The sequence below is a fragment of the Dermacentor variabilis genome, chromosome 1, assembly GCF_050947875.1.
Source record: "Dermacentor variabilis isolate Ectoservices chromosome 1, ASM5094787v1, whole genome shotgun sequence".
NCBI lineage: Eukaryota > Metazoa > Arthropoda > Arachnida > Ixodida > Ixodidae > Dermacentor > Dermacentor variabilis.
The window spans coordinates 48,342,922-48,362,186 of record NC_134568.1 but is presented as its reverse complement, the minus strand read 5'-3'; the positions used below and the strand labels follow the sequence as shown (position 1 = coordinate 48,362,186).

At 46.9% G+C, this 19,265-nt stretch overlaps 1 protein-coding gene across 1 annotated transcript in view; it reads left to right on the top strand.

Annotated features, from left to right (window-relative positions):
• The window catches only part of LOC142577288 (band 7 protein AGAP004871-like), a 505,838-nt gene that overhangs the window by 143,701 nt on the left and 342,872 nt on the right, over positions 1 to 19,265 (top strand). Inside the window, exon 2 of the mRNA XM_075687088.1 lies at positions 4,021 to 4,197. Within this exon, the coding sequence (XP_075543203.1) occupies positions 4,137 to 4,197 (61 nt within the window). The 5' untranslated portion in view covers positions 4,021 to 4,136. The remainder of the gene's footprint in view (positions 1 to 4,020; positions 4,198 to 19,265) is intronic.

Sequence of the window (19,265 nt, the reverse complement as noted above, 5' to 3'; positions counted from 1 at the left end):
CGGCATGCGTGGCAGAGGCTGCAGCCATTGCCTTGGCCATTCAGGACGCCGAGCGCCAAACCAATTCGGCTGTCATATTATCCGACTCACAAGCGGCTTGCCGCCTGTTTTTACAAGGAACGGCACCCAAATCAATAATCAAAATTTTGGGCACTCAACTAGAGGGGCACCACACTATCGTCTGGTGTCCGGCACACGAGCGACTGGCAGGAAACGCTAGGGCAGACCGTATTGCTCGAGGTTTGAACGTCCGAGCAACGGCATGGCCTAGCGACGTCCTTCCACCGAATTCTCGTGACATCCTCCTACAGCAAAGGCAGGAGCGGAGACGTTTTGGACATCCTCACTCCGATTTAAACAGCGAACAGGAGAGGGACTGGCGTCGTATTCAGACGAATACATACCCCAACCTGCGCCACCTACACAGAATACACCCCACGAGGTTCTCTGACGAGTGCCCGTGGTGCACAGACACACCCACACTAAAACACATCACATGGGAGTGCCCCAGGAGGCCTCCGCACATAGACAGTCCCATATTACACCAACATCCACTAATGAGGAATAGGCAGTGGGAGGCATGGCTTGCGGACGAGGGTCGGGAGAGCCAGTTGGCTCTTCTGGACCAAGCCCAGCGAGCCGCTCGTGCCAGTGGGGCCCTGGAATAGGGGCTTCAACCATCGTGCTTTATTTTATTTACATTGAATAAAGTTTTACTCTCTCTCTCTCTCCTCTGTTGTTAAGTGACAGAGAAGCTGACTTTTTCACAAAGTGATGCACGGATGCGTGTTGCATATGGTCGCTGAAATGTATAAATAGCTTCTTCCAGAAATAAAATGGGGGTGGAAGCTATCACTCTGTCTTGACTATTCTTCCTTCTTTCCCTTGTACTTGCGCGCCGAACATGTTCTCATAAATTATTTTCTTTTCAGCAGCTCTATAATCAAAACAAAAAGCAAGCATAAGGTTCTAATTACGCTTTGGTCTAATATTTCATCACTGCCTTACTTTGCCTCAGTTGATCGAGTATTATCGCTTTAGCCACCGTACCACACGCAATGATGCTGCGTCCTGCACTTTCGCGATATGACAGCGGGGCCCCTTGGTACATTTAAAGAGAGGGAAGGAGGAGTAAGCAACCACCACTGGACGTCGGCTGCCAAGGGCTTCTTGGTCCAATGTACGTAGTCTACGAGAAAATACGTATTGCCGCGTCACACTGTCGATATAATGGAAAATAACGCTCTGTCTTCCTTTTGCCGTCGTACGGCGTGTGCCGCTAAGCCCACCCCAAAGACAAAGCTATAGGCTTTAGCCACCAGATATCTCTATGCGACCTCTGCTGTCCCGTCGTGTAACGCCTCTGGCAGCATCCCTTACGCAGACCCCCGAAGCGTTCGCTGAGCTTTTGGTCTAGACCGTTATTAGACGCCGCCTCAACGTTCGCCGCGGACGATAAGACTCACTGCGAAAGACGTAGGGCCGGAATGACGAGGCTGAGGAACTTGGCGAATGGAGGACGAAACAAGTAAGCAAAGGAACGCAGGCTCCGTTTTATGTATATTTTTTCTTTTTCTTCTACGAAATCTGCTGCAGGCAGATATATATATATATATATATATATATATATATATATATATATATATATATATATATATATATATATATATATATATATATATATATATATATATATATATATATATATATATATAGGCAGCAGAAAGGAAACGAAAATGGTCGACAATTGCGTGGACATCTTTTTCTGGCGTATGTGTTTCGCGGATGTGGCGAGACGCAGGTCCTTATTATTCCTTTATGATTTTTAATGGATGTATTTTGTTCGTCATTGCGAGATGGTGGCCGTTGCCTTCCTCCCAGTGTCCCGTGGGACCCGCGTAATGACACTCAGGGCTACGTTCGTCGTGACAGGAATGGCAACATCGCCAGTCTCCTGGACTGCACCGTCGTTTAAGTTCAGGAACGAGCCTCCTTTCATCGTCTCTTCCTCTCCTTCATTATTTTTTTGTCGTGTGAGCAAGAAGGGAGACGCGCGCTGAAAATTGATTTCGTTGGTTTCTGGTCAACGAAGAGCTATTTTCTCCCAGCTCGCTTAGCCGGAATAGGGGCTCGTGATGTATCTTTTGCCGTTCTAATTGCGAGAGATGCATTGAGGATGTTATTTAAAACGTGTTTTAGGTATCGTGCCAGCCACTCCTTTTCATGTGTGTTAAAAATAACTCGGAGTGCATAGTGGCGACAAAACACCCACGCCTCTCCGTGCCTACACTAACACACGCGCAGTAGTAAAACAACATTATGCCTTTTTATTATAGAGAAAACTGACAATATTTAACAATACTAGATCCAGAATGTAGATTGATGTTTTTTTTTCGTTTCCCTAAATCTTCAAAAAGAAAACCTATTGAACCATGTACAAATCCAGCTCTCTAATCTGCATTAATAGACGAGGCAAGCATTATCTGCACGAGAAATTAGACTATTTGATTATTCAATTAGCAGTACACCGTTCACTCTCAGATCGCGTAGCTTAGGAAACACGCTAACATTGGGCGGGAAATGCTTGCCATTTTCTAGCTTAGTCTGTTACAGCGCAGCTGTATATGGCTAGCTGATTCGTCCGTCCGTCTGTCACCTGTACACCGAAAACTCCTCCGGCGTAATCACATGCGCATGCGCGGAAGAAGAAAGAGCCAGGCGCGCGTTTGCTGCGCCAGTAGTGACGTCGTTGCTCTCCGTCGCAGCCCAGCGCGCACGCGCAGCATTTTCTCTCCGGCTTCGAAATGGGTAGGCCACGCGTCATACGTACCCCTGAGGAGCAGGCAGCTTTCAATCAGCAACGCCCGCGAGCAGAACCGGGAACGAGCTCGTCTACGCCGTGCCGATGCTGCAACCCAGGAACAAGAACAGGCTTGCGTAGCCGAGCGCAATCAGTAACTGTGTACAAAGGGTGCGGCAGCCCACCAAGCTGTCGTTTAATGAACCGTCGGGATTAACCCAGCGATAAACATCCGGGCCGCACTTTTCAGCTTCGCTGGTTAAGCATGTATTCGGAATGCTTGAAGGGGGATTTTTTTCTAACCCTTTCCTGGCGCAACTATGCTTCAATATACTCAACTTTACTGTCTTCATTGTCACATGCTCTGCAAAAAAGGTGTGACGACATTTATTTATTTATTTATTTATTTATTTATTTATGTTGATATTACAGTATTAGATCTGAAGAAGAAGCTTAATCTCGGGCCCAACTGGCGATATCACCTATTATAACCCTTGCTCGATTTTAATCAAATCTGATGAACTTGAAAGACAAAGCTGAATTTCAGTTACTGCTGGAAGCACGACCTTGCTTTAGGAACTGATTTTTTTTTTTAAAGGCTGCGACAAATTGCTAAGTGTCAAAAATAGAAGCACGAAGTTTACGAACCCGTAACTCTGTACCAAGAGCTGATATTCCAGTTCTGTAGACTGCATCCCTCACGGCATCCAAAGCGGACAAAGCGTATATATTAATTCATGTTCCACTAATACGTTGAAATGTTCACAACGCTTTTGCAAAAGTCCTACTCATATATTAGTGGTGTATACTTCAATAGCCATGTATAATACATCAATTTATACTACTTTAGAACTACTATTAGATGTAGGTGACAGAATTGGGATATCACTTATTATTTCTGTGTGGCAAAGTTGTAATAGTTTCTGTTCGTGAAAATTTGCAAGTTTCACCGATTTTTGTGAAAGTATTAACGGATTAAATAAAAAAATACACTTCAAAGTCACGATATTTCCACTTTTTCTTTAAATGCAACAAATATCATCAAATTTGGTGCGGTGGTTGCCACAAAAAAACAAAAGAAAAAGCAATTTCTCGTTTCCCATGCATTTAGATATGAGCCCCCGGCCTAGAGCTTCCTCTCAACGCTGTCACGATGTTCATGCTTGCCTGGTGCATCCGGATCGTGTTTTAACGCACGCCCCGTCATTTCGCTGGCGCAGTGACTTCTAGCGGCGAGGTCGCGGAGGCGGTGTTCCCGTGCGGCGGCGGTGGAGGCCTGCGTCCACATCCCGAGATCCCTACAGTGTCTGCCGCCGTCAGGAGCGCCTGCTCGCCCATGGAGAAGGACACCGGGCCCGCCCCGGCAACAGCCTACCGCACCGGATACAACGTTATGAGTGAGTGCGTCGCGTGCTTCGCCTCGCTGTGCCTGTGCATCTGCGCGCGCGCATTATTGCGACAGGAGTAAAGGTTCAAGTTGTTGGTGGTGAAGGTGCTTGCTACAGGCGGGACCTTGGCAGTGTGGACCGGCAACTGCTTGGCCTGTCATCACTGCCCAGGAATTAGTTACCACATTTCAATGAGTTGCGTGATTCTACTTGGCAACCTGCAAGCAAGAGGCTTTGGACAAGCGTGTGTGCGACAGATAATGTTCCCCGAAGGGCCGAGGATAGTGTGTCAGGCGGTCTCACGCTTTCTTCTCGCATATCTATGCGAAACGCATTTAAGCTGTGCGGACAGTAATGTAGGATACGAAGAAGCATCCCGAAGAGCTGAAACAGCATATTAGGTTCCGATGTGAACGGAGCTGAACAGGTTCGCAAGTGAGAATACCCTTACCCAAGTCATAAAGGTGCCAACAGGCTGCCGGAGCGCATTGCCACCGATACCGTGCGAGTGGTGTCACCATGCACTTGCATAGGTTGATTGATAAAGACCAAAAGACATCGGCGCGTTACCTATAGACCACACAGAATGCGTTGGTGTCCGCAAATAAGTGTTCACTCACGTTCTACTATTTCCGCTGTGCTGCTCGGCCATGGGCTGAGCAGCCTGCCGTAAGATAAAGATCGATGCAGATCGCGTACGTTAAGCTATTGCTATAGGCGCGGTCTACACGAAGCTGCTCTGAAGCTCTCGGGGAAATGTCTAGCGCATGCGTGCGTGTGGTGCGTCGTTGGAGGTAACCACAATAAGCTTAAGACAACGTAAAATTGAGGATTCAAACTATTCTCGAAGCTCCGAGTTTATTAAGTAGATGAATAAAAATCGTGTGTTTCCGGAAACATATTAAGGGTGGCGCAACCAGTGATGTTTGAAAGGACACGCTTCGTCCCGATAGAGCACAGTTGGCTCTAAAAGAACGGAATTTTGCGCTGGTTTCTCCAACTCCCGCGCGCAGGTGGGACTCGCGGACCAGCCCCTGCGCCGAGTGGGAAAAAGGGCCTTGATTTGAAGGGGCGTACCTTGTCCTGACGGCTGGACTTACTTCCTGGGAATGAATTGTGACGGCACGTTGGAAGAATTTTTTTCTTATAACGCAAACGTAAATGCGCTGCCACATCAGCTTTATATCAACACAATTTTTTTTTACTGAAAAGCCAGAACAGTGACATATTTTTTAGAGGGATATCATCTACAGACAAAACGTATCGAAACCACGAGTAAAGGTGCAAAGGGCACCTGCGAAATTCGCGGCCTTCTGGTAATGGCAGTAACTATCAGCTGTTTTTTCGAAAGCTGGCTGCGTACAACACTGACAGCTGTCTGCAAGTGCGCGCACGCAAACACAAACACATACACACACACACATGCAACACGCACACGCACAAACACACAAGCACACACATACATACACACGCCCACACACACAGACACACACGTACATACACATGCACATGCACACGCCCACACACACACAAACACATGCACACGTACACGCACACACACACACACACACACATGCACACACACGCACACATACACACATAGAAACGCACAATCACACACATGCACACACACGCACACATACACACATACAAACGCACAACCACACATACAGATTCAACGCAATGTAAGAATGTAAGTGAGGCGAAGCTTGTTTGAATCAGCGAGGTAGCAGCAGTTGCGGATGACACGAGCACAGCCGCGTCGTCTGCAGCTGTTGGCTGTTTGCGTCAAGAGGACGAAGGCGACGTATATGATGCTTGCCGAGGGAAGAATACCGATGAGAGGCGTATGCACAGGGAAGCAGGACGCATATCCAAATGCATTCAAGGCTTCTATACTCCTTGTGTCACAGTGGCACATGCCCATTCTGAGAGATTGGTCAAGAAGGGGCGCATATACCCAGTTGCGCACGCCTTGTATCCTGAGGCCCAAGATGTTCTCTACTCGGGCAGAAAACAGCAGACATCTCCCGAAAGATCGGGGAGAGGTCATTGTATTCATGAGTACCTTAAAGTAGATCTGCTGTTTATTAAGCCAAATAGCTTCTGCTTTCCTTCTTTTTCTACAGCACTGGCTCAGCTTGTGCTTTGTTGCGGTAATTATGGCGGCACCTACATGAGGAACGTCAATGTTTATGAACTCAATGTGTGGACACAGAGTGTGTCACTCCTGCTTTAAGTAGTTTTCGTTTAGCAATCCACTTGCGGATAGATGTGCCGAAAGACGCCGAGACTTGTTTGTGAATTCAAGGCTACTTCTTAAATGATCTTATCCGAACCATCAGCTTCAATGTATTGCTCTACGAGTTAATCAGCTCCCGTTGTGCAGCCAGACAGTCTGCCATAGAAAAACGATAGCATACTTGCATAGAAATCAAAAGTCAAGGAAACTTTGAAACGTCTGAGGAGTGTTTCCTTGATGAAATGAAACCAAAGGTTAAGCCAGGATGAGTGAGGCGTTCTTCGTAAGAGCGATCTATGTTAGAAGATATTTCTCATTTGCACTCAACAGCTAACTCGTGAGAGAGATAGAGCTAACTGCCACGATTTTTGTTGTTGCGATGACATTCGCGGGGACAGCTGAAAAAGAAACCAAAGAATGAAGAGCTTGGTTTGAAGCCAATAATGATGGCAGTACAGCTATAGCTGTTGAAGAACGTGAGATTGATTTGCCACTCTCAGCTAAGGTGCGTTGCAGCACTCCGTGCGATAAAGAGGTAATTCTATACTGCCTACCGGCCCTAACGTCCATGGATAGACGAGGCGGGGCACTTGATTCTACTTTTGAGGCCAGCCTTTTCTGAACGTTGTTTAATAAGAACATTAGGAGGACTGTACTCCATGTTGTTTTTCTATCGTAATAGGACAAACTCTTTGGCGATGTAGCACATTCTACGTTCTTAAAAATACTACATAAACATAGACAAAAAGATAGTGTGTGAGATGAGTGTTTATACCCACAAATTGGACCCTTGTCAGTTTTACAGTATATACGTCAGTGCGCCTGATTGTATCAAATAGGTTTTTAACTTTTGCTTTTATTTCGTTTTTTTTTACCAGAAGAAAAGAAACGGGAAAATTAATTCTTTTTCACAAATTACTTTTTTTCCTTTTCTTTTTGAGGCTTATTCCTCAAGCCTTGACGTCCGCTCGTTTCAGAATTTATTTCGGAGCGTCCATTTCTCGAAACATTCCAACCAAAACGTGACGAAAGCGCTAATGCGCTTTCTAACTTCGAATTACTTGCGTAGACATCTGCAACACTGGCAAACGTCAACTGGCTAGTGCTGACGCTTTCGCACGTATTATGCCTCTGTTTCTCCTCTCTATATTATATTTCTGCCACTACTGCCCTCCTCACCTGCCACCCCGTTCCCTGTGGGGCAACAAATTTATTTCACCGCATGTTTTCCTACATTTCCCCGTCCTGCAGTGCCTCCAGCGCTCCCTCTAACTAAATCTATGCAGGGTTATGGAATCTGGAACGCTACCAAGCCGGCGCCCCATGAGCAGCTGGCGCATCTGGCATCGTGTGGTTCTTTGCTTGACAAATGCATTTGCCGACTAGTCATGAGGCGTTCTCTGGCGCACAGCGCTTCCTGAATTCAGCCTCTATTTGGCTGGCGGCCGCCGTAACTCTGACGGCGCTGCACACTTGTTTATGGAACACTGAGCCACCCGAGTGAGCGTGCAGCGTGGGTTTCTTCGCGCGGGGTTTCACCACTTGACGTCGATGCGGCCGGATTATACTGGACATGTTATCGCTGGGCTTGAGTGCCAGGGACCCTCGAGGTCACTTAACGAGCGACGCGGCTCAGTGCCCGTGCGGGAGCAGACATTTTCTCTCTCACGTCGCAGTTCTGCCGCCGTCTCCAAGAGGCGGCTGCAGCCATGAAGGAATCGATCTGAGAAAGCTACCGGACCAGAACACGGCTCCTGATATAGCCGAAGGCGAAAAGCGACGGAACGTGGTGCAGGCGAGCGTAGAGCTGTACTCTACGTTCACCTGGTATATATTCTGCAACACTCATCCGACCGGAAGCCGTATACATCTTTACATTGGTTTTCGCAGTTAGCAGCCTTGGATATCCATCTATATCTCTATGAGGAAATTCGGCAGTAACTGGCACGAATGAGGTGTTTGACATTGTCCAGCCGCCAGTGTGTTTTCGTATGTCTTACGCTCAAAAGTAAACTTTTCAGCGTTGACTTGTGCGCCGGGGGTCCTTTTGCTGTTTTCACATTCCATCCAGTTTTTTTTTTTCGATTATATTGCTTAAGTTTATCAACGCTTGTCGAACGTGAGCCTGCTGCGAGTAATCGGCATTGCGTAGTTAGATTCGCGTTCGTATAATGTTGCCTGAAGATTTCCAGATAAGATTAGATTTAGCTGAGCGATCAGATGGAAAGGTTTGAAGCATGCGATTCCTACCCTCCATTTCATTTCATAGCTCTAAGGCGTTATGCGAGATGAAGATTGCTTTAAAAAAAGATACTGATGCACGTGGAAAAAGCTGAAAATAAATAAATAGTGCGGACGTGATGTGACACTTAAGAGGGCGTGAGATTGATAAAAAAAGTTTGAGCTGGTGCACACTGTCAGCACTTTGAGTCTAGGCTGCACGAAATAAATAGATTCCGCACAGCATGTAACGCCGTCTTTGTAATGTCTGGAGAGGGCTATGGTCCGAGAATAGTCCTTATACAGAGGAAATAGTTCCCCATTGCTCTAAAGTTGACACAATATTGTCGCTTCTACTGGGCATCAAGTGGACAGGTTAACAATTGTGAGAGGTACTCGTCTGATTCACCATAAGTACACGAGTTTAATAATATCATGCAAAGTTTAAAATAGACACCGCTCTTTATGTAATAGACATCACGCGTAAAATTCGCCTTCAGTGTAACAGGTTGTTTCAGGAGTGCGGCCCTATTGCTATCTGTATTTACCGGCGATTGTACGCACCTGTGCTTAACGTCGGATAACGCTAATTTCTTGGAAAGGAACACGTACGCGTCAACTGGCCTGCCAGCGTCTTGTGCCTCAAATATGGCATGCGCACGTTATGAAACCATCAGCCGTTGACTCATTTGTTTATCACACACAGAATAAAACTCCAGAAGTAGAATTCGCCAAGGGTCTTCTTCCGCTGGATGTTTTAATTAGCTACACGACAGATTCACACCTGGTGACCTAACTGACGACCAGGCGCTAGCAAAAAAAAAAAAAAAAAGAAGCACGTCGATGCTGCAATTGTAGAATGTTTTGAATGGATGACCTAGCGTGCTATAACGCAAAACTATTCCAAACTTTTCTATTCCAATTCTGCAATCAGCCCTTCTCGATTGGTCAAAAACTTTTTTTGGACCACCCCCACTTCACCTGTCTGTCAGGCGACGTCACGAAAATCGCGATAGCTCCCTATCTGATATGACGTGTACACGTTAATTATGCATGATTTGACCGAACACAAATGTTATTTCTGATTTCACGCCTTTTTGCGATTAGCCCTCGGCTATTGGTCAAAAGTTTTCGGGTTGCACCCACTTCACCTGCCTGTCACGCGACGTCACAAAACTGCAAAAACTCACCGCGTCAAAGTGGCGTGTACGCACTCAAAATGCATTAATATGCCGAACAAAACTGAATTTTCTTCTGAATGGCCGCAGGCTGCCCCGTTCCGAAAGCAATAAAAGATGGCTGCCGCCGATCACTCTGGCACTGGCTACTCGCTCCTGCCGGAGAGCGTCGGTTTATTTGCGTGTAACAACGCTTTTTGCGTGGCCGTATAACGTTTTCGAGCACTTTCGGTACATTTACGACCTATTTCTGCCAACTATTCTTTGCCGAGGATCCGTCTTAGCGTCATTCTTAAGCCTCCGTTGCCTTCCGCCACGATTTTTGACCAGCCACTGCAGGCTAAGTAAGGGAAAGCGGACCAATCGCAGACACCGGCACCACCCTCTTCATCTGGTTATCGATTTTCAGTGCAGTGGTTCGGCCCCACCACATCCCTCTCTACTTGAGTGGGCTCCTCGCCTCTTGTCAGCTAATTAGATAAGACAAGCCCTTCAGTGTAGGCAATGTTATTCGTTTTTCAAGCAAACAAAAGTGACCTCCTATGAACGAGGAGAGCGTTTCATTGGTGTGTTCAGACAACCCTATGGGTGAGCGCCCGATGCTTGCGTCGGCGGTTACGAAAATTTGACGTCAAGATATTGGAATAAAAACATATAGGAATAGTTTTACGTTATAGGGCCCCTAATTAGCATTTAGCTAGATAAAACATTTCTATATAATGATCGCCATATTATTGTTTGTTCTGTTCGGAGGGTTGGGGTTGCAGGGCAGTTGGACGTCTTTCTGCCAGGTCGGTTTCCGGAGGTCTCCGCTTCTTGTATTCATGCTGCACAAGAACAAGCAAGGAAGTTTTGCACCGGAAAACTCACCTCCATATATTTTTACTTATTGTAGAAATTATGGAAAGCAAAAAAGAGCAATTATAAGAGGCGTGCTTTTTAACCCGACTCATCGCCTTCTTCCATACGGTCCGTGTCCCGAGATCCCTATGCTAGTAAGGTCTTCTGACTGCTCTATGGCAATCAGAACTTTTGATGCAGGCATTTGAGAAGATGACCAGAGATAGCTAGGGCTTTCGAGAGAAATAAATAAGGAAAGACAGGGAGATTATACTTGGTTGCGCCCGGTTGGCTACCCTACACGTAAGGAAAGATAAGAAGGAATAAGGAGATAAGTGTGCGCACATCCTCAGATGAATATTCACTCATGTATTGTAACAAGAGTTTGGATAGCCCAGTTGATTTCAAGAAGTACATTAGCGCTTTGATGACCTTGGGCGTACCAGAGTTGTTTGGCCAAGGTCTCAGGATCGTTGCTTGCGACAATGGTCTGTCGTCTAATGGGCTGCGGCTAGTACGCAGAACATAACACTGAGGGGTGAAGGATGGACATTGACAGTAGGTACTCTAGCCTGCACATGGCGTGGGGAACTTTACTTCACTTTGCCGCTGCGTTCTCCTGATAGAACTGAGAATCAGCTCGGCTCCGCTCTGACTCTCTGTGCCTCTTTCTTCCCAGAAGCTTAGGCTCTACGGAACAATAGAAGATGGGTTTGGATGCATATCGCTTTGCCGTGCACCCTGGCGAAGTGGTGCCGTGTGGCCAGGGGTATTTGATCCTTTGGCGAAACAGGCGGCCCCTTACCCGCCTCACCAATACGTTTCACCAGCGGGCAAAGGCAACGCTCGATTCAATTTCATGGAAATCGGATTCTATTTTCACAGTTTTTACTCGCATATATTTTTTTTGTGGCTGATTGTACGCGAAACTGCAAACTGGTACTCAGGAAGCTGTGGGATAACTTTTTTAATTACAAATTACTGATAAATGTCTCACAAAGCGGCATCCAATACTACCAACTTGATACGCCAAAATGTTTTGCCCTTTAGGAGAATGATGCGGGCTTCGCCTAGGGTGCCGAAGACCTCAAAAATGGTGCTGCATATGCCTTCGGCAGAGCAGATTAAGACAGCCGGTCACCTTCCGAATTGTCGGGGACACTTTTCTCGAAGCGTCGCCCTGACCCTGAGTATGGAGATGTCGACCGCATCGCGGTAGTCCCACCCTCGCCGACGCACAATGGTCATCATCGTGTTCGGACTCTTTAACTGGCACCCTTTCCTCGAGGACAGGCACCGTGTTTGCAGCTCAGCCACTGCGACTGGTGCTTCGCGTGCAGCACCACGTGCGCTGAATTTGTAACACCGCCAACAGTTCATTAATCACTGAACACCAAAGGCACTGTTATTAATATTTCCCGGACTTATTTCCGACTGACTACAAGATATATCGTTTCGTTTCTAAAGCCAAGCTCTTTTTACCTACCTCTTTGGGGTTTGGTTTGTGTCAATCGTTGGATTTCTCGCCATGATGGCTCATTGGGGGTAACAGCGCTCATACTTAGACGCGTAGGTACGGGCAAAAACAACTGCGTGTTGACACAAGATGTTGCTCAATAGAAATATTGCGTGTTAGATGGAGGTATTCGAACCAAGTTCGTACGGATGCTCTACCCATTGGGCCATATAGACACATGACACTTTAGCAAACCTTCCTTCGCGCAAGCTAGCGCTGAAACAATTTGCATGTGCGCTGCGTGACATAAGTACAATGCCTCTACAACGAAATGATCTGTATAACGAAGGATCGATTACGTCCCGGCCGAAATTCTATATTTAATTTGTATTGTGAACGCCTCTAAAACAAAGACCGGTTAAACGAATTAACCTAGCGAATTCGCTTAGCTTGCTCCAGTGTAAGCGGTACGCTGCGTGACCTTTACAACGTAGTGACCTGTTTAACGAAGGATTCTAGAGCTCTCGAGCACTTCGTTATGAAGGCCGTTTGACTGTAGCAATAACAAAAAACGAAAACATTGCCGATCCCCCCCCCCCCTACACACACACTTACTCGGTGCGTGCAGGCGAAATAAATAAAAATAAAGAAAGAAGAATACTCAGGAAGGAGTGACGAGCACCGCAACGTCGGAAGACAGTCGCAGGCGGTTTCATCAGCATCACGTAACAGATTCGCCACTATAGTCGCATACCTGGAGCGGACGATGCGCGCTTTCATCACAGGGTCGCGTTATGCCTGGCTGCCGTGGGAGAGCGCCAATTTCATGATTCGCTATACGCACGCTACAAGCGCATCGTCGAATGCGCGACCCTCTACTCTCGCTATGTAAAGAGTCCGCAGCGTGTATTATGCAAGTCGCCAGGGCGCCTCGCAAGAATGCAGTCATGTCTGTTGAGAAGAGAACATGGTAGGCTGCTGCGGCACACACGGAGTCACCAGGCCGAAGCAGGGCGAAATAGCTAGGCTGCCAGAACGCCCGAGCAACGCGCCGCTCTCTTGGAATTCGATCAAGCATCAAAGGCGCTTCGTTAGCAAAAGCCAACAGCAGAAGAACGCGAAGCTCTTCTTCGTGCTAAGACGGAGGCTGAGAGGAAGTGACGTCAACGCGGGACCTCGGATCAGCACGGATAGACTCCCTCTATGCTAATGTCTGGTGGGAGATAATCAAATGATAGACTGCCACAAATATTATCGCATTACGTCAGTGTAAGGCACTAACACGGGAAGACCGTCTGGTATGAACGGTTGTTGAGAGTGTGACATTAGCTCCTGCCCTACGAAACCTAGGCTTTCCCTGTACATTATATCCTGCTCCTTACGAACTGCAAGTCTGCATCGTAACAACTTTGCCGCAGTTTCCCATGAAGCAAGTTCCTGCGTAAGTAACTATCATTCCTGAAAGACCTCACCCACAAAGGCTTCATTGTGAAGTTTCATTCCATCCCCTCTCAAAGTGGATACTGCTAGAAATGATGAAGCTGATGTTCTTGCATGCGCAGAACTGTCACATCCCCCTAAAGTTAAAATGCCAAAAAGCAGTCTAATCACGAAATAGGACATTCTTGCTCACTTTTTGTCGCTTTAAATTTCACCACATGCGTCATGCGCAAATAGGTGGTTTCGTCGAGATGAAGCCTCTCGATTGCGTTTAATAAGGACTGCATCTGCATACACCTCTGCATGGTTATTCATGCCGATTTTCTGCTCTGCACTCCGTGGAATTAAACAGAACACGTCGAACACTTTCTGCGGTCGTGCTCATGATACCGTGGGGAAAGGGATTCTGTTGTTCATAACCTACAGAAGAAAGGCCTTCCAGATGCGCCCTTGCATCACCTTGTGTATCCGGGAGGACCCGCTATAGCCGGCAAGGAAGCTTCACGCCTCTTGTTAAACGCGTACCTAAGTACTACATCAAGGAATGTTGCTGTACTCTGTCCTTATCCAAACTCTGTTGCCACAGATATCTATTTGTTTTACAAACCCGTTCTAAAAAGTAAATAAACGAACCGGTACGGCAGCCGGAGGCCTAGTAGCGGTGAACATGGCCTAACATAGCCAACAAGCCGTCACGAAAGTCATATTTGTTTGCATATCTTCGTTGCGCTACAAAGACATTTTGCCACAACATGATATATTAAAACATACATCAAAAAATGTTCGCAGTGCTTGCTCGGAAAAGAAGCGGAGCAGGTGCTGAACTGATCATTCAAGAATATGCAGGGAGGCAAGGGTTTTTTTGGTCTACGCACAAACGCTGGCCGTGAGCACAAGTCATCTTTCCTGTTTAAGAACGTTCGTATCTCCATGAAAGGCCAGGTAATAATCGTAACAGTAAAGTTAAGTAGACTACCAAAAAAAAGCCACAACAAATGGCACGAATGAAACGAACAGCGTGGCACAACGCTCGCTGTCTGCGATGGGCGACACAACAGGTATTCGTAACGGTGCTCTGCTAAGCATCGATGGTTCGGTATCGTGGTGCGGGTGCGCGTGTCCTGCTGCTCTCATAAACAGTGCAGCTACGTGCCTCTTTGTCGAATCTATTTGATTCCACTTATGTGTTGCGGGACAAATAAACACAAGAATTTTTTTTTAGCGGAGCCGAGAAGAGCTCTCAATGGTAAAGCGGACGTTGCCTTTTTCATGACCTGAAATTAACGCGCGCCGCATTTCTCCGAGTGTCTACAATGCGGGACGAGGCGAAGATGGGACATATAAACAGCGGTGCTGTTTGCCATTTCGTCCGCAAAAAGGCACTCATTAAGCACGTCTTACTGCAGCCCTGTCGAGCTCCCGTCACGGGCCACTTGAGCGGGAGAAGTGCAGTAGCAGCTGCCGGAAGAGAGAAAAGGCTAGAACGCAGTCAGCGGTCATTGTTGCACGTTGCCGTAAGGTTTCGCGGGCTATAGGGCGCACGTCTCGTTGTCGTAGCGGAGCTGGGCTTTGTTTTCGTCTCGCTATAGTGGCGTTCTCAGGTTCTTTATGGCCTCGGCTCACTTGCTCCTGAGAGCGACACGGAGCCCTCTGCAGAGAGCACATTTCGAATGGGGGACCGACCAATGCCTCATTTGTCAAAGGTGCACAAAAGGCGACGAGGTTTGAGAAAGAAAAGAAAGTACGGAACGACAACGGAATCACAAGGACAGCAAGAACAGCGGCAGTACAAGTGACGGCAGCAAGGAGGGAGAAAGCAGTCGCACATTCTTGAGAGGTGGGCTTCACATTGTTCGACTTGGGCCACTGTTATGAGGATTATGTTGCTGGTACTGTTCTTTCTTTCTTTCTTTCCTTCTTTCTTTCTTTCTTTCTTTCTTTCTTTCTCTCTCTCTCTCTCTCTCTCTCTCTCTCTCTCTATCTCTCTCTCTGTGTGTGCGTGCGTGTGTGTGTGTGTGTGTGTGTGTGTGTACACGCACACACACACACACATTCTGGAGTGCAGTCAGAGATAATGTGAGTTTCAGTAAGTAATAATTGCAAAAAAAAGCATTTTCGCATTGTTCTCCGTGCTCCCCGCACAACAGGCTCCTGAGAGCATGGCTCACGGATTTCACGACATTTTGCAGAAGTTGTACACTGCAAAGTTAACGTCCCGCTAACATTTAAATAATTTTTTATATGCTAGAAACAGTGCCATAAAATTTCGGCTGAAGGCAGCAGAAATACCATTTCAAGTGAAATTTTTCATGCGCGAAGTTTCCACACATGCTTTCTTGCGGAACCTATTCATTTCATCCTGTACGGGTTTTATGACGCGGTGATCACGCATAGCACGGTAAACGTGCAAAACTTGAATTCCTGTATATTACCAGACCACTCTGGTTGCTCTCTTTGTTAAGCCGACGCAGTTGCAAGCAAGTGATGCTCTTGGCGTGGTAAATTCGAGGACTAATACGCGATGACGAAAATTTAGTTGGTGATATCACTGTGATTAAAAGCAGACATTGTGCACTTAGAACATGCTATCGGCATAAGATAGACTGCTGGAGATCTCTTAGAATAGAAGGGTTGGCAGTTACGCGTAGGCGGATTTGGCACAGAATCACCCATTGATTTCGCACAGCTTTTATTTCGTAGGTGGTCATAGCCACTGGCCGTTCGCTTTCGCTAATAATATGTTCAAAGTCCCGATTGGCTGGATTTTTGTCTTACGAGCAATTCTATCGTAAGAGCTTCTTGTGAATACGGGACCGGTCCTTAGGGAATTATTTATTAACTGCGACAAAATAGGAAGTTCGGCTACTCGAGATCCCATTACCCCGAAATCATCGCTAAAAACAATACACTGAGCAGCAAAAACTATATAAGGAAAGAATAAAAAGCCTTGAACATGCTCCCCCGTAAAATGAAAAGAAAGGTGAAGGGAAAGGAAGGTTCGTAGGAATGGAAAGTTGCCAACACAGCTTGAACTAGCGATAGGATACTTTCGTACATGGGACAGCGCTATATATATATATATATATATATATATATATATATATATATATATATATATATGAAATGCTGACTTGCGTAGGATTTCCCATTGCCACAGGTTATTAGTGATTCGTGGAGGAATGTTTTTTTTTTATGTACAGTCATGGTGAAATCGCTTCTGCCGATTTTTTTCAGTTAATCAGTTAATAAGATCAATTGATATAACTGAGCGCTTTCTTCAGTTTGCGTAGTTCTCAAGTTCTACTTTTTGAGCGCTCAAAAGTTCTTGCAGTACATTACAACTTCCCCGAGTTCACTTCACATTGCACAGAAAGCAGTCGACGAGTCCGACTATCGCGAGATATTGCGAGTAGCTTTGAGTTTAGTTAAACGAATTGCTTATTCGCAACTTCTTATCAGAATCTTTTTTCTTTTTTGTCAAGAAAATGTGGCAAAATGGAATTCGCGCAGCCGTGTAAATTGGTGAGCATATTTTGAGGTTTCTTCACCGGACAGCTTGAAAGTGTGAGCTGAAAATATCTCATATAATTGAACACGCAATCGCTTGCCTCTTAGCGCAGGTGGGGTTGTTGACGGGAATGATTGACAGTGTGGTAATGGAAACGTTGGTAAGTTTTGTAGTCAGTCTTTCGACAACGTGTTATTAGAGAGTTTTACTCTAGCGGGTTTACGGCCAGCGGAGCGGAGACGCGACTGCGCATGCGCACAACGCTGAGGCGGCCAGCGGTTTTACGGAGCAGCGTTTACGCCCGCTGGAAAGCGCTCCCCAGCGGAGGGTATACGCAGCGCGCGAGCGGGCGTAAGCGCGCGCGGGCGTGTATGGGAAATGCAAGATGGCAGCCGCGAACATGAACACCGGCAGTTCTGCATCGACGACGGCGACTGCGGCGCTGACCCGTCTGCGAGCAAAAAAGGCCCGAAGGTGTTTTACGACTCAACAAGACCTCACTCTGGTGCAGTGGAGTCGCTGCGACAAGGCCCCTCCCCCCCCCCCCCCCATTTGGCGATGATCTTAAATAGATTTCAGTTATCGCGAATGTCAAGCCAGTGGTGGGCCGCCAGCACACGCTGCGCGGCGCGAAAGATCGTGTGCATCACCTAATAGGGTATTGGCGACAACAGGACGCCAAGAACCTTAAAAAGCGAGTATTTTGCTTTCTGATACAACCAAAATGCTCTGCGTGCTTCTGCACTTGTTAACGTGACGTGCACGATTTTTTTGCCTTTATTCGGGTCTGTCACCGAGGAGCAATATGTTGAGAAAGAGCAGATCCTGCAAGATCTCTCCGACTATGCCCGGGCGATTAACTACGAACCGCGCATAATTCCACGAAGTGGAGGAACTGTTGTGACAGTCGTGACAGGAGTAGCGGGTCCTGTAGATGCTCTTGGGCATCGTGCACAGCAGGAAGCTGCGGCAATTTTTGAAAACGGACGGTGAAGGGGCTTGCTCAATGGCTTCGGCTTGACCGCGCAGACGCAGTAGCTAAGATATTTGGTAATACAGCGTCGTCACTATTACATCGTAAAACAAATAATGTACTGAGAACATGTAATATATCTTTATTCAACATCTCTTGCATTATAAGAGCAAGCGTAATTCAAATTCATTTCTCAGTAACTCCTATTATGACCACTAGGTGGGGCAGCAGCGCGCTCCGCTCGAGCGGGTGAGTGATGCACCGGGCTAAAACTCTTTTTTCGCGCGCCGCTCCGCTGGCGCAATGGTGGAAACCGCGAGTGGAACGAAACGTAAACCCGTTGAGCTAAAAGTAAGTAAAAGCAAATACCAGTGGTGTACGTTAGTGTGCAAGCTGTGCGCTGCCGCAGAGCGCCGCTCTCACATCAGCTAGGAAGGCAAGTGGGGTGTGTGTCGCGTACGTGCGACTGTTGCACTAGGTCAGGAAGGAGGACATGGGTCCCTATAACGTAAAACTATTCCAATATGTTTTGATTCCAATCTCCTGACGTCAAATTTGCGTAACCGCGCACGCAAGCACCGGGCGGTGACCCGCAGGGTTGTCTGAGTAGACCAATAAACGCTCTCCTCGTTTATAGGAGGTCACTTTGTTTGCTTTAAAAACGAATAACATTGCCTACACTGAGCGACTTGTCTTATCTAATTGGCTGACAAAAGGCGAGGAGCACGCTCAACTGGATAGGGATTCTATGGGGCCGAGCTAGTGCGCGGAAAATCGATAACCGGTTGAAGAGGGTGGTGCCGGCGTCTGTGATTGGTCCACTTTCCCTCACTTAACTTGCGGTGGCTGGTCGAAAATCGCCACGGCATGCAGCGAAAGGTTCAGAATGCCGCTAAAGCGGATCATCAGCAAAGGATAGTTGGCAGAACGAGTTTGTAAATATGCCGAAAGTGCTCTAAAACGTTACAGGGCCACAAAAAACTTTATTGTATGAAAATAAACCAATGCTCTCCGACTGGTGCAAGTAGCCAGTGCCTGAGACATCAAATTATGGGTTTTTACGTGCCAAAACCACTTTCTCATTATGAGGCACGCCGTAGTGGAGGACTCCGGAAATTTCGACAACCTGGGGTTCTTTAACGTGCACCTAAATCTAAGTACACGGGTGTTTTCGCATTTCGCCCCCATCGAAATGCGGCCGCCATGGCCGGGATTCGATC